This window comes from Epinephelus lanceolatus, chromosome 15 (genome assembly GCF_041903045.1).
Source record: "Epinephelus lanceolatus isolate andai-2023 chromosome 15, ASM4190304v1, whole genome shotgun sequence".
NCBI lineage: Eukaryota > Metazoa > Chordata > Actinopteri > Perciformes > Serranidae > Epinephelus > Epinephelus lanceolatus.
This window is the reverse complement of record NC_135748.1, coordinates 10,055,404-10,075,309: the sequence shown is the minus strand read 5'-3', so window position 1 is coordinate 10,075,309 and position 19,906 is coordinate 10,055,404. Positions and strand designations below refer to the sequence as shown.

General features: G+C 39.5%; 2 protein-coding genes across 2 annotated transcripts in view; one reads left to right on the top strand and one right to left on the bottom strand.

The window, feature by feature from the left end:
- Positions 1–1,728: 1,728 nt before the first annotated feature.
- Positions 1,729–16,338, bottom strand: LOC117267253 (semaphorin-4E-like). The gene is made up of 16 exons (XM_078174908.1): positions 16,112–16,338; positions 10,853–10,952; positions 10,010–10,109; positions 8,828–8,973; positions 8,477–8,539; positions 8,271–8,366; positions 6,976–7,075; positions 6,701–6,811; positions 6,442–6,590; positions 6,164–6,339; positions 5,857–6,007; positions 4,360–4,582; positions 4,157–4,275; positions 3,829–3,995; positions 3,674–3,723; positions 1,729–2,384 (listed from the first exon to the last, which is right to left on the bottom strand). Exons 3-16 carry the CDS (start codon positions 10,104–10,106, stop codon positions 2,011–2,013), a joined length of 2,022 nt encoding a protein of 673 aa, XP_078031034.1. The 5' UTR covers positions 10,107–10,109; positions 10,853–10,952; positions 16,112–16,338; the 3' UTR covers positions 1,729–2,010.
- Positions 15,095–19,906, top strand: part of LOC117266983 (serine palmitoyltransferase 2-like) — a 37,276-nt gene continuing 32,464 nt past the window's right edge. Inside the window, exons 1-2 of the mRNA XM_033642510.2 lie at positions 15,095–15,456; positions 18,556–18,750. Of these exons, the coding sequence (XP_033498401.2) occupies positions 15,304–15,456; positions 18,556–18,750 (348 nt within the window). The 5' untranslated portion in view covers positions 15,095–15,303. The remainder of the gene's footprint in view (positions 15,457–18,555; positions 18,751–19,906) is intronic.

Sequence of the window (19,906 nt, the reverse complement as noted above, 5' to 3'; positions counted from 1 at the left end):
CTAGAGGTGCGGACACAAGTCACGTGACTTGGACTCAAGTCAGACTCAAGTCACAAATTTGATTACTTTAGACCCAACTTGAAAATATTGAAAAAAGACTTGTAACTTGACTTGGGCTTTATCATCAATTACTTGTGACTTCACTTGGATTTAAACCTTTTCACTTGAAAATGTTTGATAATTTTCCCCAAGCCCAAAGATATAAAAAGTAGGCAACGTCATATAAAGCGAAGGGCCAGTTAAAGTAACTTTGAAACAAAGCAGTAGTGATGGCCTCATGAAGCCTCATGAATCATTTTCTTTATTTTCTGAGCCCACTAGATGGCGCTTTTTCTTCAACAAAAGGTTTAAAACACACTAGATTTCCATTCTTTTAGCCTCTTTCTTTAAACCAAGAGAGCCATCTAGTGGGCTCAGAAAATAAAGAAAATGCTTCATGAGGCTTCATTCTGCCATCACTACTAAGCACTAATTAAAACAGTGGAGTGGTTCAAAAGCCAAGTCAGACAGATCATAAACTCATCACATCTGATCATCCTCTTTTTCAAACTTCAACAATAGAAAATATTTAATTTTATCATTTCATTGTTCCACCTTTGTTTTAAAGACCATGCTCCGCCTCTTAAGGCTTAATTATTTTTGTAAATATCAAACAATGATGGTAGTCAATGTTAGGCAGCTGATGAAGATGTAAGCGAAGGTTGCCTCAGTACAACAGTATAATCACCTTCTCTCAGCCTTATCACAAAAATGAAAAAGGTAATGTGCTAAGTTGCTCAGTGCAGACCTTACATCTATAATCATAACCTATGTAAAAAGAAATAAACAAGACATGTGTCTGTCTTTCTCTGAAGAATAAAGATCTGTTGGAAAGACCATTGAGAATCCAGTTTAATGGGAACACGTTTTGACAGACGCTGCCTTTGGTTTAACATAGTAAAAAATATACAGTCCATCATACACACATCCATTATTACTCTTTAAAAATAATGGAATTACCTTTCAATGGCATTGTACTTTAAATGATTTCATGTGACAAATAAATTGATTGATGGACGATTAACTGAGTATTTCATTGCTTGCTTCCGTGCTTGATTGGTTGGTTGGTTACTTGAATGATAAATTAAATAGCTTGCTACACTGATCAGCCAAAACATTAAAACCACTGACAGGTGAAGTGAATAACATTAATCACCTTGCAGTGTTCTGCTGGGAAACCTTGGGTTCTGGCATTAATGCGGATGCCACTTGACACGCACCACCTACCCAAACACAGTTGCAGACCAAGTAGCCTCCTTCATGGCAATGGCAATCCCCAATGGCAGTAGCCCCCCTCAGCAGCACAATGCACCATGCCACATCACAAAAACTGCTCAGGAATGGCCTGAGGAGCATATCGAAGAGCTCAAGGCCTTAACCTGACCTCCAAATGTCCTGGATCCCAATCTGATCGAGTGTCTGTGGGACATACTTGTACCCCACCTCACAACCCACAGGACTCAAAGGATCCATCACCAACATCCGGGTGCCAGACAGCACAGGATGCCCCCCAGATGTCCTGTGTCCATGCCTCAACAGGTCCATCCATCTCTATCAGTCAACAGCAAAAAAAACAAAAGATCACTTGGCACTTTATTACTATAATATAATGTGTTCCTCTGAGGCTGCAGTCTCAATAATCACTTACCTTTGAAATTAGTTTTATGTTTTATTGAAACATACATGCAATACAATACAAGAGGGGAATCACTCTGATCTTAATAAGTGTGCAGCCATTGTTGTTGACTTCCTCCACCTCCTCTTCAGCCACTTATTGTAGGGTACAGTGCCTTCTGGGAGAATGAGTACAGACATAGCATTTACAGTCTCCATACTCTGCTGTCCTGTCTGGTCACAGGGAACCAGCCCTTGCTCCATGCATCGATCCATAGTCCGCTCATAGTGACAGAGAGGCCTCACAGTGATCATATGATTGTTGTTACTGTTTTCGTTGCCACAGCCTATGTGATTTTACTTTTTTGCCTTTAGCACGAGGGTGCTGCATATGAGTAGTATCAGCAAACAGCTGAGAGCAGCCAGAGTGATCACGACTGCCTTCATTGTCCTGATAAGAGTATTAGTGTCCTGAACCTGGACAACGTATTGGACCACAGTTTTACGGTGCACTCTACCCTTTACTGTCTCCACTGTCTCACAGGTGTAAATGCCAGAATCAGAAGAGGAGGGTGTGATGATGAGGCCCTGGCTGAGTACAGTGTGACGGGGAGCAGGAAGGAGGATGCTGTCAGAGAAGCGCCAGCTGATCGGGAGGTTTGTCTCAGGAGAACATGGGAGGAACTGCGCTGTCCCAGTGATGAGGTGGATGACAGCAGGTTTCTTTTTCACTGAGGAAGATATCAAACGTCCACACACATTCAGACTTGTTTAATTTCTAAGATTCTTTTAATATTCATCTCTCAGTACTACATTACGTAATGTAACATAGATTCTGTTTTTACTTTATTACACTCAAAGACAGAGTTGTTTTTCTCGTATGCTTACACAGTGAGCAAAGAATTCAAAAATGGGCAAAATTCTTGATGAACTGAAGTAAGGGGGGGGGGCATGTTTAACCACAGCAAAACTATATCAAAGCATCTGTTCACAAACTCCCACACAACTCATACAGTATAATCCAAGTCTCCTTTATTCAGTCGTATGTTCAGTACTTCCCAAACACGTGCAACTTTGCTAAAACCTCACCATTTATTATAGAAATATTTTACCAATTTTCAACCAGGTTTGAACCATGACAATGTGAATAGTATGTGTGAATTAACTATGGTTAATATTTTTGACCAGAGCCCAGATCTCCCTGCTCTTCTCCCAGCTCAAAACTAGGCAGTGCTGATCAAATATAAACCAAGATTGTGTTACTGTATTGCCAATTTCTCTCTTAAAATGTCTTCAGATACATATTTTAGTGCACAGTTTAGGTGTATTGTGAGAGTTTATGAACAGAAAGTAAGTGCTGGGCTGAAGTTACTGAGATAAAACGGTAAAGCTAAGCAGTGCTGATTAAAAATGAACCAAGACTCTGTTACCATGTTGTCTATTTCTCACATAAAATGTTTTTAAAAATTTATAGACAACCCCTTTTTAATGAAAAGACCATCTTACCAGCTGTGAAATACTTTTAAAATTTAAAATACTAGTGACGTGTGCACAGAACAAATGCACACTCTGCCCAGGCACATTCAGGGCGTGCTACTCGTACTGTATATGAAAGTGTTTTAAAAAGTATGGTCTGATTAAAATACATGCGTTCGGAAAATACTGAGCATACGACTGGATAAATGAGATTTAGATTAGGCTACAGGAGTTTTGCAAGAGTTTGTAAACAAATGTTTTGATGTAGCTTTGCTGTTGTAAGCATGGACCCCATTTACTTCAATTCATCAAGACTTCTCTTTGTATTCTTTGTTTATCATGGAGTCATTTGAGACAAAGTTTTTTCCCCAGATGCAACGTAACAGTGTGAGTAATTAATATACAAATGATGATTTTGGGGGGTGAAGTATTCCTTTAATGCCTGGAGATGAAGAATAAGCCATATGATTGTTGTGTTTTCAGCTCTCCTAATTTCAAACATATTATGTTTACAGTATGAGCACATACTGAATGCTGAACTTACACTCAGAGATTGGGCACATCTGGATGTCTCCATCAGCCAAACTCTGAATCCTGCAAGAACAAAATCACCTCTTTCAAGTTTGAAGCTCCCAACACAGAATTACTGATGTTAAAAACACATTCTTGAAAGTAAAGATCTTAAGAGATTTGACTTACATAGATCCAAGTAACATGCCAGCAACTGATGCACACTGGCCTCTGATCTTGTCCCAGCCACAGTATGGGTCTCTGGCAAGAAGGCAGTCATCGCATGATGTGTAGCGACTGCAGTCCCTTATATCAACTTGGACAGCAATGTCATTGGCACCACTGTACAGCTGGTTCTTTAGAAACAGAGTTCAAAACAGAGATTAGAGCTGCCTCCCTTTGAATTACAACACCCAAAAGATCAAGTAAGAAATAAAACTAAACTCTTGATGGATCAGGGTAATTTACCACATTGGATCTGAATTGGAAAAAAAAACACTAGTGACTTGAGTCTTACTGTTTTGGAGGAGAGCTGGAGAAAACTGACAGGCTGAGGAGTTTGAAACAGCTGCAGCTCCTCAATGATGCGGCCGTCCTCACCATCAAACTTCACAGCCTTCTGCAGCCAACCAGAATCTGCGGGAGAAGGATTAATCCAACGTGGAGTACATCTGGCAACACATCTCAGGTATGTTTTTGGCGTAAAAGTTAGTTGCATACCTGTGCCAATAAACATAACTTGATGCTGTCGTCCATCCAGTGATGTGACCTGGTCCACAACAATATTGGAAAACAGTGTCCCTGTGCGGACCAGCAGAGGCTTGCCAGCTATCGGTGTGACCACCCCCTCCATCAGAGGGTGGTTCTTCACAAACAGCAGGGTTTTGTCAGGGAGGTCCAGAGAGGTCATCACACCTTCAGCCCGCAGTTCATCGTTAATGCACTACGAAAACAAGACAGAAACAGATTGAATGATATCAAATGAGATTTAAATGATGAATAAGAGCGGCATCTAAATGTTTCTTTTGATGAAACAATAGTAATAATATCCCTAATAATGATGTGTTCTTTAAGGATGTGCTCACACGTAGAGGTTCAGTTCCTCAATCGATCCAATGCAAGGATGATACATTGTTTTAATTTTCCAGCTCGTCTGCTTTGCATTCTCAAAGGCAAACCTCAAATGGTCCAGAAATTGTAATCAAAAGCCACGTGGTGGAAATGTTATCCAATTATACAGTTGGTGGATAAAAGGAAAACAAACCACTCCCATTTTGTACCTGGATATCAAAAATCATGGAGCACCATCAGGTTTTGTTCATGTTCATGTTGTACGCATATCAGACTTTAAAAGATGCACATATAAATGTCTTGTAAGGTAATAAAGAATTTATAACGCAGGCATTTCAAGAAAGAGGCTCTGCCGTTAGAAGGTCTTATCACAGAAGACTAGGGCTACCCCTTGAAAGAGATTTGAATCATCAGTCAGAGACCCCTCAGTTGACTGAGATGTCTTCAAGCCAAGCAGCCTTTTTTTTTCTTTTTTTCTTCGGTCAATGTGCAGTTTCAGTCCCCATATTTAGCTGCTGAGTAAGCATTCCTCGCTGTTACACTGCTCTTTGGTACAGGCAGCTGCAGACACAGAGGCAGCTTCTTCTGCCTTCTTCTTAGAAGTGGTGATTTTACAGCTCACAGCAATTTAATACAACACAGTCCCTGGCTTTTCTTTGATATCTAGTGCAAAAAATGTTGCTGCACATTTCTGGTGTGTCATTAGCACAGTTAGCTTGTTTACTTTATTATGTGAGTGTCACTGTCACACTGAATGTCCCATTGGTCCCTGTTCAAACTCTTAAACTCTATATGGAAAAAAAAAGGAACAAGTAGTCGAATATTTGTAGTGAACAATCAAATCTGATTTGACTGACATAATTCTGTGATGGATACAGCCCTGCAGAAGACTGTTGGCTCCGATGAGATCGTACCACGATTTGTCCCCTGCCACTTGACATTTTGGTAGCAAATGCACAAAGAGGCTTCTAGTTCATCAAAATAGGAAAATGTTTTTTAAACAATGACCTGACACATAAAATGGTACACTTCCTGCTCCAGAGTTTGCCTGATAGTGTTCCAAGACCAGTCACCATCCGGCGTTCATGCCAACCAAAATGAAGTGCACCAAAGGACTCCCCAAATTGTCCTTGATTTGATACTTACTGAACCAGGGTGAGGGAACGGCTCCTCTCCTGTGTATGTATCCCAGCTCCCAGTATCCCTTTCAGTCAAAAACCTTCCGCTGAACACCAGGCTGATGTCTGAAAGCTTGTATGCACAGACAGCAGACCGGCTGCAAGGACCCAAAGACTCCCTGTGACAGATACAAAAACAATTTCCCGTTATTTCTATTCCTACTTAATGTATAACTTCTTCATATAGATTCTTTAAATAATTTCTATGTTATAATAGTGATCAGCTATGTACATCCAAAGCACTGAGGTATGTACTGTGGATACACTCAACTTACGAGTTGGAGGTGAAGGTGGCATAAAAGATGCTGTCCCTCCAGTTATTTTGGTTTTGGAGAAGGAAAGCATCCTGGACTAGGGCTGATGAGCCAGCATCGCCAAATGGACAGTCCAAACGGGCCTTCAAGAAAGAAGTCCACTTTCTCTGCAGGGTCCTTCTGCCCCCCAAGTCACTCTAAAACAACACATATTGATAGCATTTGCCTGTTTTACACTCGTTATGTTAAGCTAGTGCGGGAGTTTTAAGTCTCTGTATCAGATTACTTCAGAGACATACCTTACACATACGGGCAATCCTTGACACCTGGATGTTGCTGTGACGTTCCTCTACAGCGTTCTCAGTGAAGAACAAGAATACATTGTCGTCTTCACCGCCCTCACTGTTTTTGCTTGCTTCAGCGAGGCTTAAGGAAATCATGGTAGGCTCTGAAACCAAAACATTCAGAATATATTTTTAAAATTCATCCATCTGTCTTATTGCAACTTACGTTCGATAATTATGTTACTATACAAGTGTTCAGGTAAGAGCAGCTTACCGTTGAACCAGGAGTGTTTCATTTCAGTCTTGAGAGGGTTCGGTCCATGTCTCTGAAACACCAGTTCTGTGCCCAGAAAGTTGGCGGAAGCGGCAGAGTACAAAGTGTTTCCTGTCAAGTGCAGAAGAAAAAATGGTGAGTCATTATTGTTGTCAAAACTACTAACCATGCTTTATTTTTTCTGATTCAACTTTTGCAGGCAGATATCCATCTAAGGAGAGTAGCCATGACGAAACAGACATAAAGAAATAAAGTGCTAAGAAAGGTGTACTCACCATCCATAAGGGAAGCAAAGTGTTGGTAAGGGTCAAAGGGAACTTTCCCCCTGCCCACCTGCTTTTTTCCTTCCAGAGACAGTTTTCCATTTGTGAAAGTCTGTTGATGGAAACATTCATGTATGAGGTGCTCAAGTAATCCATCAGTTCCATTTTAAAAAATGAAACATGTTGGGAAATGTTCTTATACGCTTTCCTGTCAAGAGTTGGATAAGAAGACTGAAACCACTCTGACATCTGTATGTTAAATATGACGCTAAAGCCAACGGATGGTTATCTTAGCTTAGTTTATCTTAGCTTAGCACAAAGAGTCCAAACAGGTGGGAAATAGTTAGCCTGGCTTTTTCCAATGGTAACAATATCCACTTACTAGCACCTGTAAAGCTCCTTAGTTAACACTTTATTTCTTGTTTGTTTAATCCATGAGTGTAAAATCTGTTTCCAGTCTTTTACATTTGTACGTTTCATACGTATCATATCTACGTTTCTAAAGTGACATGTATGAGTTGAGTTTCTTATCAGAGGGAGAGGATTAGGCCCCAATCACAAAGAAAGTGTTATGAAGTTGCAAAAAGTGTGGCGCACCTCACTGCCTTATTCATTTATTTATTTATTTTTTCAAATTGAATGCCACTGGAAAAAAATGCTAACTAGTAGCTAGTTCCTAAAATGGGCAGGCAGAGGGTACTTGCTGCAGATCTGGTTGATGGTGAGGGGCTGTCAGTAAATAGTCTGTTGGGCACAGGAAAATGGAGATCTGTGTTGGTACCCGGTATCAGAGACCCTTAAAGAGAGGGTGAATCACAGGGAGTACCACCTGTTGGTCCAGGAGCCAGGCATATTTTAGGATGACACTGGTGCAGTTTGACAACCTGCTGTCTATCGTTGGGCTGTATAGCTCTGGGTATCCAGCAACCGCAACCAAACTGCAGTTTCTCTTCCACTGTTTACCAACCTTAAACTTGTTTTCATGACTACCACAAAAGGCCGGCCTCTAAAATCATCCGACTGGACAATTAAAAAAAAACAGAGATGACATGGTGCTTTTCTGTTCTGAGTTGAAGTTTTTTCAACTCATGGAGTTCAGAGCACTCTGGCAAAAATGCCAGGGGCTTTTAACAGAGAAATGCGAGGTACATAGCACCGCAAAAACAGTGAGCAAAAGCTTAATTCTAATTAAAAACAATAACAAAAAGCTGCCTCTACCTGCTAAAATGCTTTCTGTGATTGGGACAGCAGCTGTCTTTAGAAATACAGTATTTGGTATCTCTGTAGACTTAAATAAAGTGACTTACCATGTAGTCACATGTAGGGTTGAAAGCGTTCGTCCCACACACCAGCATTTTACCATCGTCCATTGTGTGTAGAGTCCGGATGAAGTTATCACATTCCTGTTGGAAGAATAAATGTGATTAACATGAATGAAACTTTATACTGTGAGCTGTGTCTGATGGTAAACTTGCACTAATAACTGATGACATTCACTAATAATTCACTATACCTTAGTGTCCTTTCCCTTCCTTTGACAAAGGGATCTGTCTGCTGAACTGACCATCCATTTGGCCTGGAAGAAAGATAGTTAGGGATGAGCAACTGACACTGTCAGTGGGGATATAAAGGATTCTGAAGATATTCGCAAATCATTCTGATGGCTTATTTTCACACCAAAAACTGAATATGTATTATATTTCAAAGTATGTGTTATATGTTGTTTACTGGAAAATCTTCCTCTATATGTGTTTGAGCATGTGAAAATTCAATTCATTGTTACTCATTCACCTAAATGAGGAAAGCTTCTTTTTCAGTGTGTCAGGTACAGCAGCCCAGTCAGTCAGCCCAAACAAAATCTTACCTCACTTGTCTTTTTGGTGATGTCATCCAAGCTGAGGGTGAGCACTTTCCCTCTGGCTCCGACGACAAGCTGGCCGACATCCTCTCTTATCATCAAAGAGCTCAAGCTGCCAAAACCAGGCTCTTTGAACTGTTTCAAGTTTATGTCTGAAGCAGACAAACGACAAGAAGCTGGAGGTTACTCTCCAAATCAATGCATTTTCATGTCCAGTTATCCAGTGGGATTTTTTCATACTGTCTTTGTAGTGTTTTTGGCTGATGCTGCATGCTGTATGTAAAGACTGTGCACAGTCTACTGTTGATGTAATGATACAGTCTCATTATTTTCCTCAAAGTGCCATCTGTAGTCTAAATGTTCATCCAACCCAACTGCCAAATAAATGTTGGCACTGTATGTTTCTGCAGACCATGGATATGTTAAATTTGTACATTTATTATGTAAAGAATATGTTGAAATATTACTTTTCTTTATGTTATGATTTTCAATTTTACGTTGTGATAACACTGTGGTAACATATGGTTAAGTTTAGGCACAAAACCACTAGCTTTAGGAAAACACTGTGTTCTGCCTTCAAATACACAACTTAGCCGCCACAAACACAGCTGGAAATATCCCGACCCGTCATTAAAAAATACTTGCTTTTGTTGGTTTTGAACGGTGGTATGGTGTCACGCCACCTAATGGGAAACTCAGCTAATATATAATCTGAACTATGTCATCATAGAAAGATTACTGAACGGGCCAAGGAGCACAAAGTATAAAGGGGGACCCTTGGCCCTCACCTGTAACATGTCACTCAAATAAACACATACTGACCGACAGGAGATTTAAAATGACCACAAAGACATGCAAAAGAACAGCAAAGAGACACAAAATAACTACAAAATGGGGAAAAAAGTCACTGCATTGCCTCAAAGACACACATTATGACTACAAAGACAGGCAAAACAACGACACACAACAAGGCTGAACAACTATAAAACGTGTGTGTCTTGCTTCTATGTCAGAGAGGCAGGAGGGCCCTTACAGATCTGTGCCCAGGGGCCCATTGTCTGACAATCCGCCCCTGCAAGCCATATGTGTGAACCTTATAAATGTCACATATCTGTGGTTTGCAGATACATACAATGGCAACATTTCATTCTGGCGGCTGGGCTGGTACATCTACATTCAATGCCTTACCTTGGAAGGAAACACTCCTGTGGGGTTTGCTGTTTGCTGCAAGGCCTTCACTCAGGATGAGGAGGAAATAAAAGAGAACCACAGGAGGTCTCATCATGGCCTATATAAGTCAGGGAAAACACACCAGTCTGGACCACGTCTCTTCATTTCTTTAAGATGTATTGGCAGAAAGTTAGCCAGATATTCACCATCATGCATGTTTTTGACTCAGCACAACAGCAATGATTTATTATAACCAGGAATGTAACTAAGTGTTGACTCAAGTACTGTAGATAAGGACAATTTTGAGGTACTTGTACTTCACTGGAGTATTTCCATTTTATGATAACTTATACTTCTGCTTTGCTACATTACAGTGGTAAGTATTGTCCTTTTTACCCAGATACATTTATCTGATAGCTTCAGTTAGGGGTTAGTTTGGAAATTACTAGTAACTAGTAACTTATGATGCGTTATTACAGGTTGATGCACCCAGCAATGTGTAAAGTCACTAAACAAGCTCCACCACCTTTACCAGCTGCAACATTAAAGTGATGAACACATGAATGCATCAATTATAATAATACAACAATATAAATATGATTCTGAAAAGGGCCGTTCTGCTGGAGAACTTTTACTTTTGTTTCTTTAAGTATGCTTATACTTTTGTATTTTTACTCGAAGAAGAGTTAAAATGCAGGACTTTTACTTGTAACAGCGTATTTTTACATTGTAGTATTGCTACTTTACTTAAGTAAAGATTGGAGTATTAGGCTACTTTTTCTACCTCTGATCCTAACAGTGACTAAATGTCTCTGTGTCATTATCATTATTATTATTATCATTATGTCTCTTATCTCTTACCTGTGGTATAAATAGGTGTATTTGTTGCACAGAAGTCGATATTTGTCTTGTTTCCCCATCTTGTTTAACTGGCTTGTGATCCACGTTAGTGACAGCGAACCTGTGACGCCATGGCAACAGTGCCCGTGGTAGAGGACCATCCATAGGGGGCGCCACAAAAGGGGGTGGAAAAAAAAGGTTATCCTTTAGTATTTTTAACTAATAGGCTACTATTACCGCTATTATTTTTGAAATATTGAATAAGGCCACAACAACATAACTACATAGTAAATCCTACTTAATAATAGAGAAGCCTTTCTTCCGGGTTCCTGCCGCCCCCGGCTCCCCTCCCCAGCTCCTTACACTTCACCTGCTCTCTGAGGGAGATGGGCGGGATTATCTGATGTCATGTGACCCCTGAAATACGACGTACAGTACCGTTATCATGTCAAACCGACAAAATGTCTCTGGTGCCCACTCAACTACCACTACACCACTGAGAGGAGTGGATGTGGAGGGAAGGAACATGAAATCAGCAGGTGGAGAGCTAGTTGTCATTACCTCTAACCAGCCGGTAGCCACAACAAACAGCTCACGGAGGTTGCATTGATTTACATTGTGACGCGTTCAAGTTCTATTCAGTAAAAGTTACAATTGTAAAATGTAGCATTTGGTGAGAAACTTGAATAAATCCAGCTGTTTGAAGGAGAAATTTGTTGATGTTTCCACAGCACTATAAAGCAGACATTAGAGAGGGAATTATGATGTAGCCTATCACATACAGTGAAAAGGCTTTTTGCTTATTTTTTTAAAGATGTTTTTTTTATGTGAAAAAAGGTTATGTTAAAGGTTGTTTCAGAAATGTGTATCACTGAATTTTTGTGCTCATTCAAAGATAGTGTACTGTTCATGTTGAACTGTATATTTATTTTTAATAGTGTAGATTTCAGTGTTTCCTTGGTACAAAAGAAGAATAAATAACAAAAAACAAAATCGCTTTTGGCCTATGTTAAAATTGTTATTTTAGACATTGGTATCAGCAGCAGCCCAGAATTCCAAAATCGGTGCACCACTAGTTCAATTTAGAAAGTTATTTTTTATTATCATTTTACAATGTCATATATTATTGTGTATTCTTGTTGTTTATTCTTCTGAACTAGTTAATATGTAGCCTAATTCTTTTTTATTGATTATTGATTTATATGATTATTACAACACATGTACAACATATTACTTAAGCAAATTAGCACATATTTTTTTCTTAGTATTTTTGTTAGGTTGCATTTTGGTAATTAACAGGAAGTGCTTTAACTGCTGAGCTGCATTTTTTTTTTTCTTTAGGGGGGTGGGGGTTCCAAGGTCGCCCAGGGCACCAAATGTGCTAGGGCTGCCACTGCGATGGTAATACAAGGTTCTGAACCAAACATGCGTGCTGAACTATCTGAGATTCCTTGTAAGTAATTAAGGTTTGAAATATTTCAGCATACTTCAGCCCTCTTTTCTCAACACACTGTAATTACTGTGTCAAGCTTTCAAGGTTTGATAACATTATACATCATTATTTCTGTCACAGTTTTTTAGGTCTTCATTATACTCTGAGCAAAGATCTTAATGGAGGGAGTAATGTTTAATAACAATTCAGTCTAAGATACTGAATTTATTTGGGTCAGCAATGGTTGTAGCCTGCTTATACAAGTAAAACTTATCAAAACACTAGTAAACTGATCTTAAAGCACAAGTTTTTACTTAAGAAAAATTGTATCTTTAAAGTATCTTTAAATTGTGGGATTTAGGCTACTTACACAGATGTGTGATGTTTGTGTTAGAAATTTCATTTTAGGGAGGTTTAGCAAACTCTCGATACAGTTACGAAAAACAGTTTATCAACTGTTCATTCAACCAACAGTAACAGTGATGATGATGTTAATTGCAAAACATTTCAAAACTGCTGATAAAAGCAAATGAAAATGTCCAGGCTTTTGGGTTGACCTCACCATGTTGCGACCCTGTGAATTTAGCTCCACTATTTCCTTCATCACTTCACCCTTGTGCTATGGAGGTCTTCAATCCAGCTACAGACTACAGCAATGAATCCCAGTTTGTCCCATTTTGGTGTCCTTACAACCTCAAACCACTAGAGGGAGCAGCTAAACTCTGATTTTTCCCAAGAAATTAAGACCTCTGCTATGACTGGAGTGTAAAATCATGACAAGGACAATGGGTTGTTGGTTTTGTTTTGTTTTTCTTTATAAAGGTTAATTTAACCTCAGTTTAAGATTCTGGTCTGGCAGTGCACAGAGGTGAGTCTCTGAGGAAGAAACGTTCTCTATGTAACCTATATAAATCTGAGAGACAAAACTTTCCTTAAGGGACCACTTTTCTAAAATTGAGTAAACTGGTGACATCTGCTAAAGTGACATATTTTATGGATATTTTATATTATATTCAAAGCATAGCAACAACAACAGTACAGAATGATTGATAACTTTACAATCAACCCAAAGAGTGAACACAATAACTGCAGGAAGTTTGTGGAAAACCAGTGATATGATGGCCCAGCTGTGCTGTAAGATATTAAAGCTTCTTTAAAATGTATTCTAAAAGTAATGGGCAACCAGTGCAGTGGTGCTAAAATTGGACTGATGTGACAGAACCTTCCAGATTTAGTTGATTGTTTGCTGAGTTCCATGTAAGCTGCAATTGTGAGACTGAGAGGGGGTTTAAACAGGTAAAAAGAGAATTACAGTAGTACAGGTGATTATAAAACTTGATCTGATTTCACCTAAATATTATTGAATATAAATATATTCATGTAAGTTTGTATTACCATGTTTTATGATGTGTTAGAGGCAGTGGTGTAAAGTAGTTACCGTAAAACTTCAATCAAAGGCCCAGTCCATTTTACTAGCCCAGTGTAGCTACACATTTTGACAAATAAAGGCCTGTCTCAATTAGGGGCCTGGTCTGGTTGCCAGGCAGTTCATTTTTTTTATGGAAGTTCTTTGGATGTATTAAACCGGGTTGTTGGCTACCTCAAATTATGTGTCCATTCCTCAATTACTCTGTAAGTTATTCATATTCCTTTAGTCCGTAAGGGTCCTCAGATCAAAAGAATCAAAAGGGTTTTTCATAGAAATTAATCCAAGTTGTGAGTATTGTTTTAACAGGATAAAATGGTGTTGTGTCGGTATGCTGGGTGCTGTAATCCTCGAGTGCTGTATCTCTCTCTCTGTGATGAGCTGTCTGTCAGAGCTAGATCAAATTAATGATTCATAAGAGATATATTATCTGAAGCCTAATTTTAAACAAGAAATATTCATACTGGTTTAAACAAACCAGTATTGTATTGTATTATATTTCCCATCTTTGCTGAGCAACATTTTTGTGTGAAAGGAATTAAAGGCCTGTCCCATATAGACGCCGGTTTCAAATATAGGCCCATTGATTTCAGTGATTTAAGCAAATAAAAGCCGGGCTATTAATCAGAGCTTTATGGTATGATGGGCCCCAGTGCATGCTATTATGACAGATAGTGTACGCTATCGTGCACATATTGTCTCTTCACATGATCAGAGACTTGACATTGGATAACTTTAACATATGTATTACCTAGCAATCATCATTGCATGTGTGTATATCACAAAAAATACCAATGAAAATGAGAAATTATTAATTTGATTTAACAATTTAATAGTTTATTATAATTTATTTATAATAAGCATATACTTTAATTATATATGCTATACAAAAAAATAAAGAAAAGCATGATGGAGATGGGTTTGCATTTTTCAAGGGCGTATATAGCCAATGGCACAGTTTTCAATTTAATGACAGTCCTTCTTTGAAAACAGGCATATTCCCAAGGTGGCAGTCACTCAAATTATGTGTCCATTCCTCAGTTACTCTGTAAGTTATTCATATTCCTTTAGTCCGTAAGGGTCACAGCTGAGAATTTTTACAAAATTGTAACATTTAAAAGACAATATGAAAATGTGGACTATTCTCAAACATCAAGAATCTCAAGACATTTTTTCAGTATGTGATGCCCTTAATTATTCAATCATCTTAATATTTGTGGAGCTTTTTTAAAGATATCCAACAAAACACCGCCTCATTGTTTATTTCTTCCCACTTTAAAGTGCAATAAACATCATAAACTATTCAAGTGTGAATCAAGTTCATGTCCAAGCCACGCCCTCCGTACATGTCAACCGCGTGGCCCCGCCCCCTCCTGCATGCTCCGATATTATATATGGGCGTTGATTTCCGGTATTCGGTGTTTGGATTTTCAGGTTCCACGGAGTGCGTGTTATATGTGTGCGTGTTGTAATGTGTGTGTTGAGTGTGTGAGAGAGTTTGTAGTGTGGTTGTAAACGTTCCCAGCTCGGATACTGTCACCGCCTTGCACCGCAGGCAGGCGCCGTGTTCCTACATGCAAGTTACCGTCGCGGCTCCACAATCGTTGGCCAGCAATGACCGAGAGCCCCGCGACCAAGCCAGCCAACGGGGATGTGTGTCAGCGTGTGAAGAACGGACTGAAGCTGGACAGAAACGGCTTGGTGAAGAGCCTCCACAGCTGCCATGAGCGGCAGCCCAAGCACCACTGCCACCCCGAGGAGGAGGAGGTGAGGCCCGGGATGGGACGGGAGAGGAGAGGCTGGTGAAGTCGGGGAAGCATCTATGAAGGTTGCTATGTGGACCCGGAAACACCCGGTCGATACTGTCACTGCTGTCATTTTCATTAGCTCGTGCGTGATTAGGAGGTGACACGGTAACAGCTTTCATACTGACCGAGTCATGCTGCTGATTATCTGACAGTTGTCATCGAGCTTCTCACGAGAACAGAGTAAACACCAAACTCCGTTAAAAATACTCTACTTTAAAGAGTTTTCGCTGATTTTTAATGTTATACACTTCCCCAAAACATTAATCAAAAGCTGTCTCTGAATCTTCACGGAACGCTGCTTAATTCGGCACAATCATATTTTCACCAAAAAATATCTGAATATATTAATATCTCAATTTTATGAATACTGCGCTCCACCGCCCCCTTAGCTGTTTAATAGGAGGGGGTTGTTTAAAAAAGGGCGGGTGACAACTTTGAAAGTTGACATTTCACCAAATTCTAACACTGTTCAGTGCATAATAAGTATGCCGAATTTAAGAAGAGATCTAGCTGTAGCACCATTTGATTTGATTACTCAAACTGGGGATGATGTAACTCATAACAATTTCAAAAAGGCTTGAAATCATGAAATATCAAATGATGCACTTACTAACCTTGGACAGGTCACATGTTTCTGCCTGGATGCATCCTTATCAGTTGAGGGTTAAGGTTAGTCTTAAGTCTTAGTCTTGTGTGTTAGTCTTAAGGGAGGTGGAGTGCGTTTTTTTGTTTATACTTAATTGTGCAGACTGGCAACTCCTTTTGGTCTCAAATCAAACTATGAAATTCTGTTACATTACGGCTCATTTCAGGGTGTGTTTTTTGCCTGCAGTCTCAGGAGTGGCACATATTTGGCTGCAGGAGTTTGGAAAAATTCCATTTTCCTGAAGTGGGTAACTCCCTTTATAACTAAAAGAAACACTGAAGTGTTATGAGTTATGAAGTGTTAGTGATTAAGGAGACACTGAGCCAGTGCACCTGTTTAGTTAGAGCTGTCCACTGAGACTGCATGCATGCTGCGAAACAGCTTTTTCCTAAAAGGCTAATGAAATTTCCACTCTCGGGTGTGCCCTCTGTAATTGTCCCAATTAACAGATCCCCTCAGACAATGTGATGACATGCTGTCACACACACACACACACACACACACACACACACGAGCATTCAGACTCACGGATATGTTGTGATAGAGAGGTGTTTGGTCTGAATTTTGCACTGCTAATTAAAATGAAAAATGTAGAAACATTTTTTTAAATTGTCTTCAGACGTGTGTGTGTGTGTGTGTGTGTGTGTGTGTGTGTGTGTGTGTGTAGGGTTTTTTTTTTTTAAAGGAATTTGGTTGCACAATCACCAGAAAACACAAAGTAACCCAGTTGGCCACCAACGTTATTATACATTGATATTTTATTGAATTTGGGTTGTGATGTCAGGTAACTTCAATTGGATGAAGAATACTGACGATAGATGACATTGAAATTTTGTTGGTTTAGGTTGTGTTCTTAAATAACCAAACTCCAACATCGTCCAAACATCGTCCAAACATCATCTTGACGTAAAATAAAGACATTCAGTAGTAAGGTATGAAGAACAAAACCGAACGTCTGCAAAACATCATAATATTAATGTCCACTCAATGTGAAATTCTAACATCATTAGACATTTAAAATATCATCAACCAGATTTTCATTCCAACCAAAATTGAACATCTGATGTAAAAGTCCAATGTTTTCTGACACCATATTGATGTCCAGTGGCAGCTAGGAAGATGCTAATAACTGGCGACTTAGTTGGTGGTTTAACATTTAGCAAAGAGACATTTTTCAAAACCAATTCTAGTTTGAGATGTAAAAGAAAAATAAAGATAGAAACACACTGTTGACAGGTTATTGTCACCACCTGACCTTTTGCTGGTGAAACATTCTGTTCTTCCTGTTTTAATAAACTGAGCTGGGACAGCTAAAAAAACTGAGTGCCTGGTGACTGGACCTCAGCTGATTACGGTTCATGCAGATGTCAGCGTTGCTGCTCTGTAAGGTATTTGAGAAAGAGGCATGACCGGTCACATGTAGTGCCTAATAGCCATGAGCACTGAAACTCGCATGATGGGAAGGCAAAATTACATAACGTGTGTGAGTGGTGAGTTTCTGTCTGGGAAACATGTTGACTTTTCTTTATATGCATGTAAAGCTTATTAATGCATAGTGGGTCGCTTAGTTCCAAGTACACAGATTCAACACAAGCAGCCCTTCCCTTATTTGGCAGTCAAATCCTCCTCTCTGGCATTTGTCACCCAGTGTTTTCTTTCCTGTACAGCTGGTGTACAGTTGCAGCAGAGCTAATACTTTCACATCTTCCCCCCACTTCCAATTTGACTTCATAGAAGTCGCCTTTAAGTGAGTTACAGAGACCTCGGCCAAGTATAACAAAAGATAAACTGTTTTGTTTTTTTCTCGTTAGGACAAAAGGAGAGGGAGTCACAGGAAGTCAGACGTGCATTTATATCAATGGTATTCCAAACGTGAAACTTTATTCCAGCCAAGGCATGAGTGCAATTTCTTACAGGCTAGACTTGTAAACATGGAGACAGTGTTAACTTGTGTGCTTTTCCTGCTGTGTTTGACAATGGCTTTTTTTCTCTTTGTAACTTGGTGTACATGAAACTGCCCTTGAACTATTTACTGAACCTGACAGCAAACAGATTACAGTGTTTACATGCAAGAATATACAGACTAAGGTTCCAAAAAATATATTAATAAATTATCTTTACATTTTGTTTTTGCTGATTTGAAAGACTTCAAAGATTGTGTATATTTTTAAGCTTTTCAGCTGTAAACATTTTGGGTTTTAACATGTGATATCCACAGTTTACATGTTTCAACATATAAAGTATATTGTTGTAGCCAAAATATAAAGAAATAATAATATGCACTGAATGACACTATTATTTTTCAGAAAATTAGATGACACCTGGCCAAATCAGATGAAAACTCCCCATGTCCATTTGCCAAAGGTTTGTCCTTGTCATTTAATATGATGTTTTGGTTTCCACGTTTCCCAGGTCCACGCAGCATCACATCATGGTGGCCTGTACATCCGACCCTTTCTTGAGTCCTTTGAGGAGACGCCGATGCTGGTGGCAGTGCTCACCTATATGGGCTACGGCATCCTGACCATCTTCGGCTACCTCCGAGACTTTCTGCGTCACTGGAAGATCGAAAGGTGTCACATCGCCAGGGAGAAGGAGGAACAGAGGGTGAGAGAAGCCGCAGACACAATATGGTGTTGTATTTATCTATTAACACATCCGGCTGTGACAGTGGTCGTGGTTTGATGCCTCCGTGCTGGCGATAGCTGTGGCTGGAGGTATTATGTTTTCAGGTTGTCTGTACGTCCGTATATACATCCCTCCCATTCTTCTGAACACAATATCTCAAGAACGCTTTGAGGGAATATTTTCAAATTTGGCACAACTGTCAACTTGGACTCAACCATGAACTGATTAGAATTGGGTGGTCAAAGGTCAAGGTCACTGTCTGTGACCTCATCAATTTCATTCTTATGAACGCGATATCACAAGAAGACCTTGAGGAAATTAACTCAAATTTGGCACAAATGTTGGCTTGTACTCAAGGATGAACTGATTAGAATTTGGTGGTCAGAGGTCAAGGTCACTGTCTGTGACCTCATCAATTTCATTCTTATGAACGCGATATCACAAGAAGACCTTGAGGAAATTAACTCAAATTTGGCACAAATGTTGGCTTGTACTCAAGGATGAACTGATTAGAATTTGGTGGTCAGAGGTCAAGGTCACTGTCTGTGACCTCATCAATTTCATTCTTATGAACGCGATATCACAAGAAGACCTTGAGGTAATTAACTCAAATTTGGCACAAATGTTGGCTTGTACTCAAGGATGAACTGATTAGAATTTGATGGTCAAAGGTCAAGGTCACTGTGACCTCACAAAACATGTTTTGGCCACAACTCAAGAATTCATACACTAATTATGACAAAATTTCACAGAAATGTCTCATAGAATAAAATTTCAAAAAAGTTGTGACATTTTATATCCAGATGGTCAAAGGTTGAATCACTGTGACATCACTATGTTCTCAAAATGTTTCCCTGGCCGTTATTCGGTGTCATAACTCAGGAACAGAAGAGGAGACATTTGGTGACGTACTGAATTGGTGACACTAATCTGGGGTGTCCACCAGACATGGATGTAAACTGTAGACTTGACTGGTACGTGGATGCATACAACTGCAAGGCAATAATTCTAGTTTACACCCTGTTTTAGGGCTGGGTATCTGTACTCAATGCTTTTTTAAGGTGTCAACTGGAATAAACCAGTACCAAGTAGTATCAAAACTCCTCCAGTCAGAAGATACCTGCATTTGATCCTT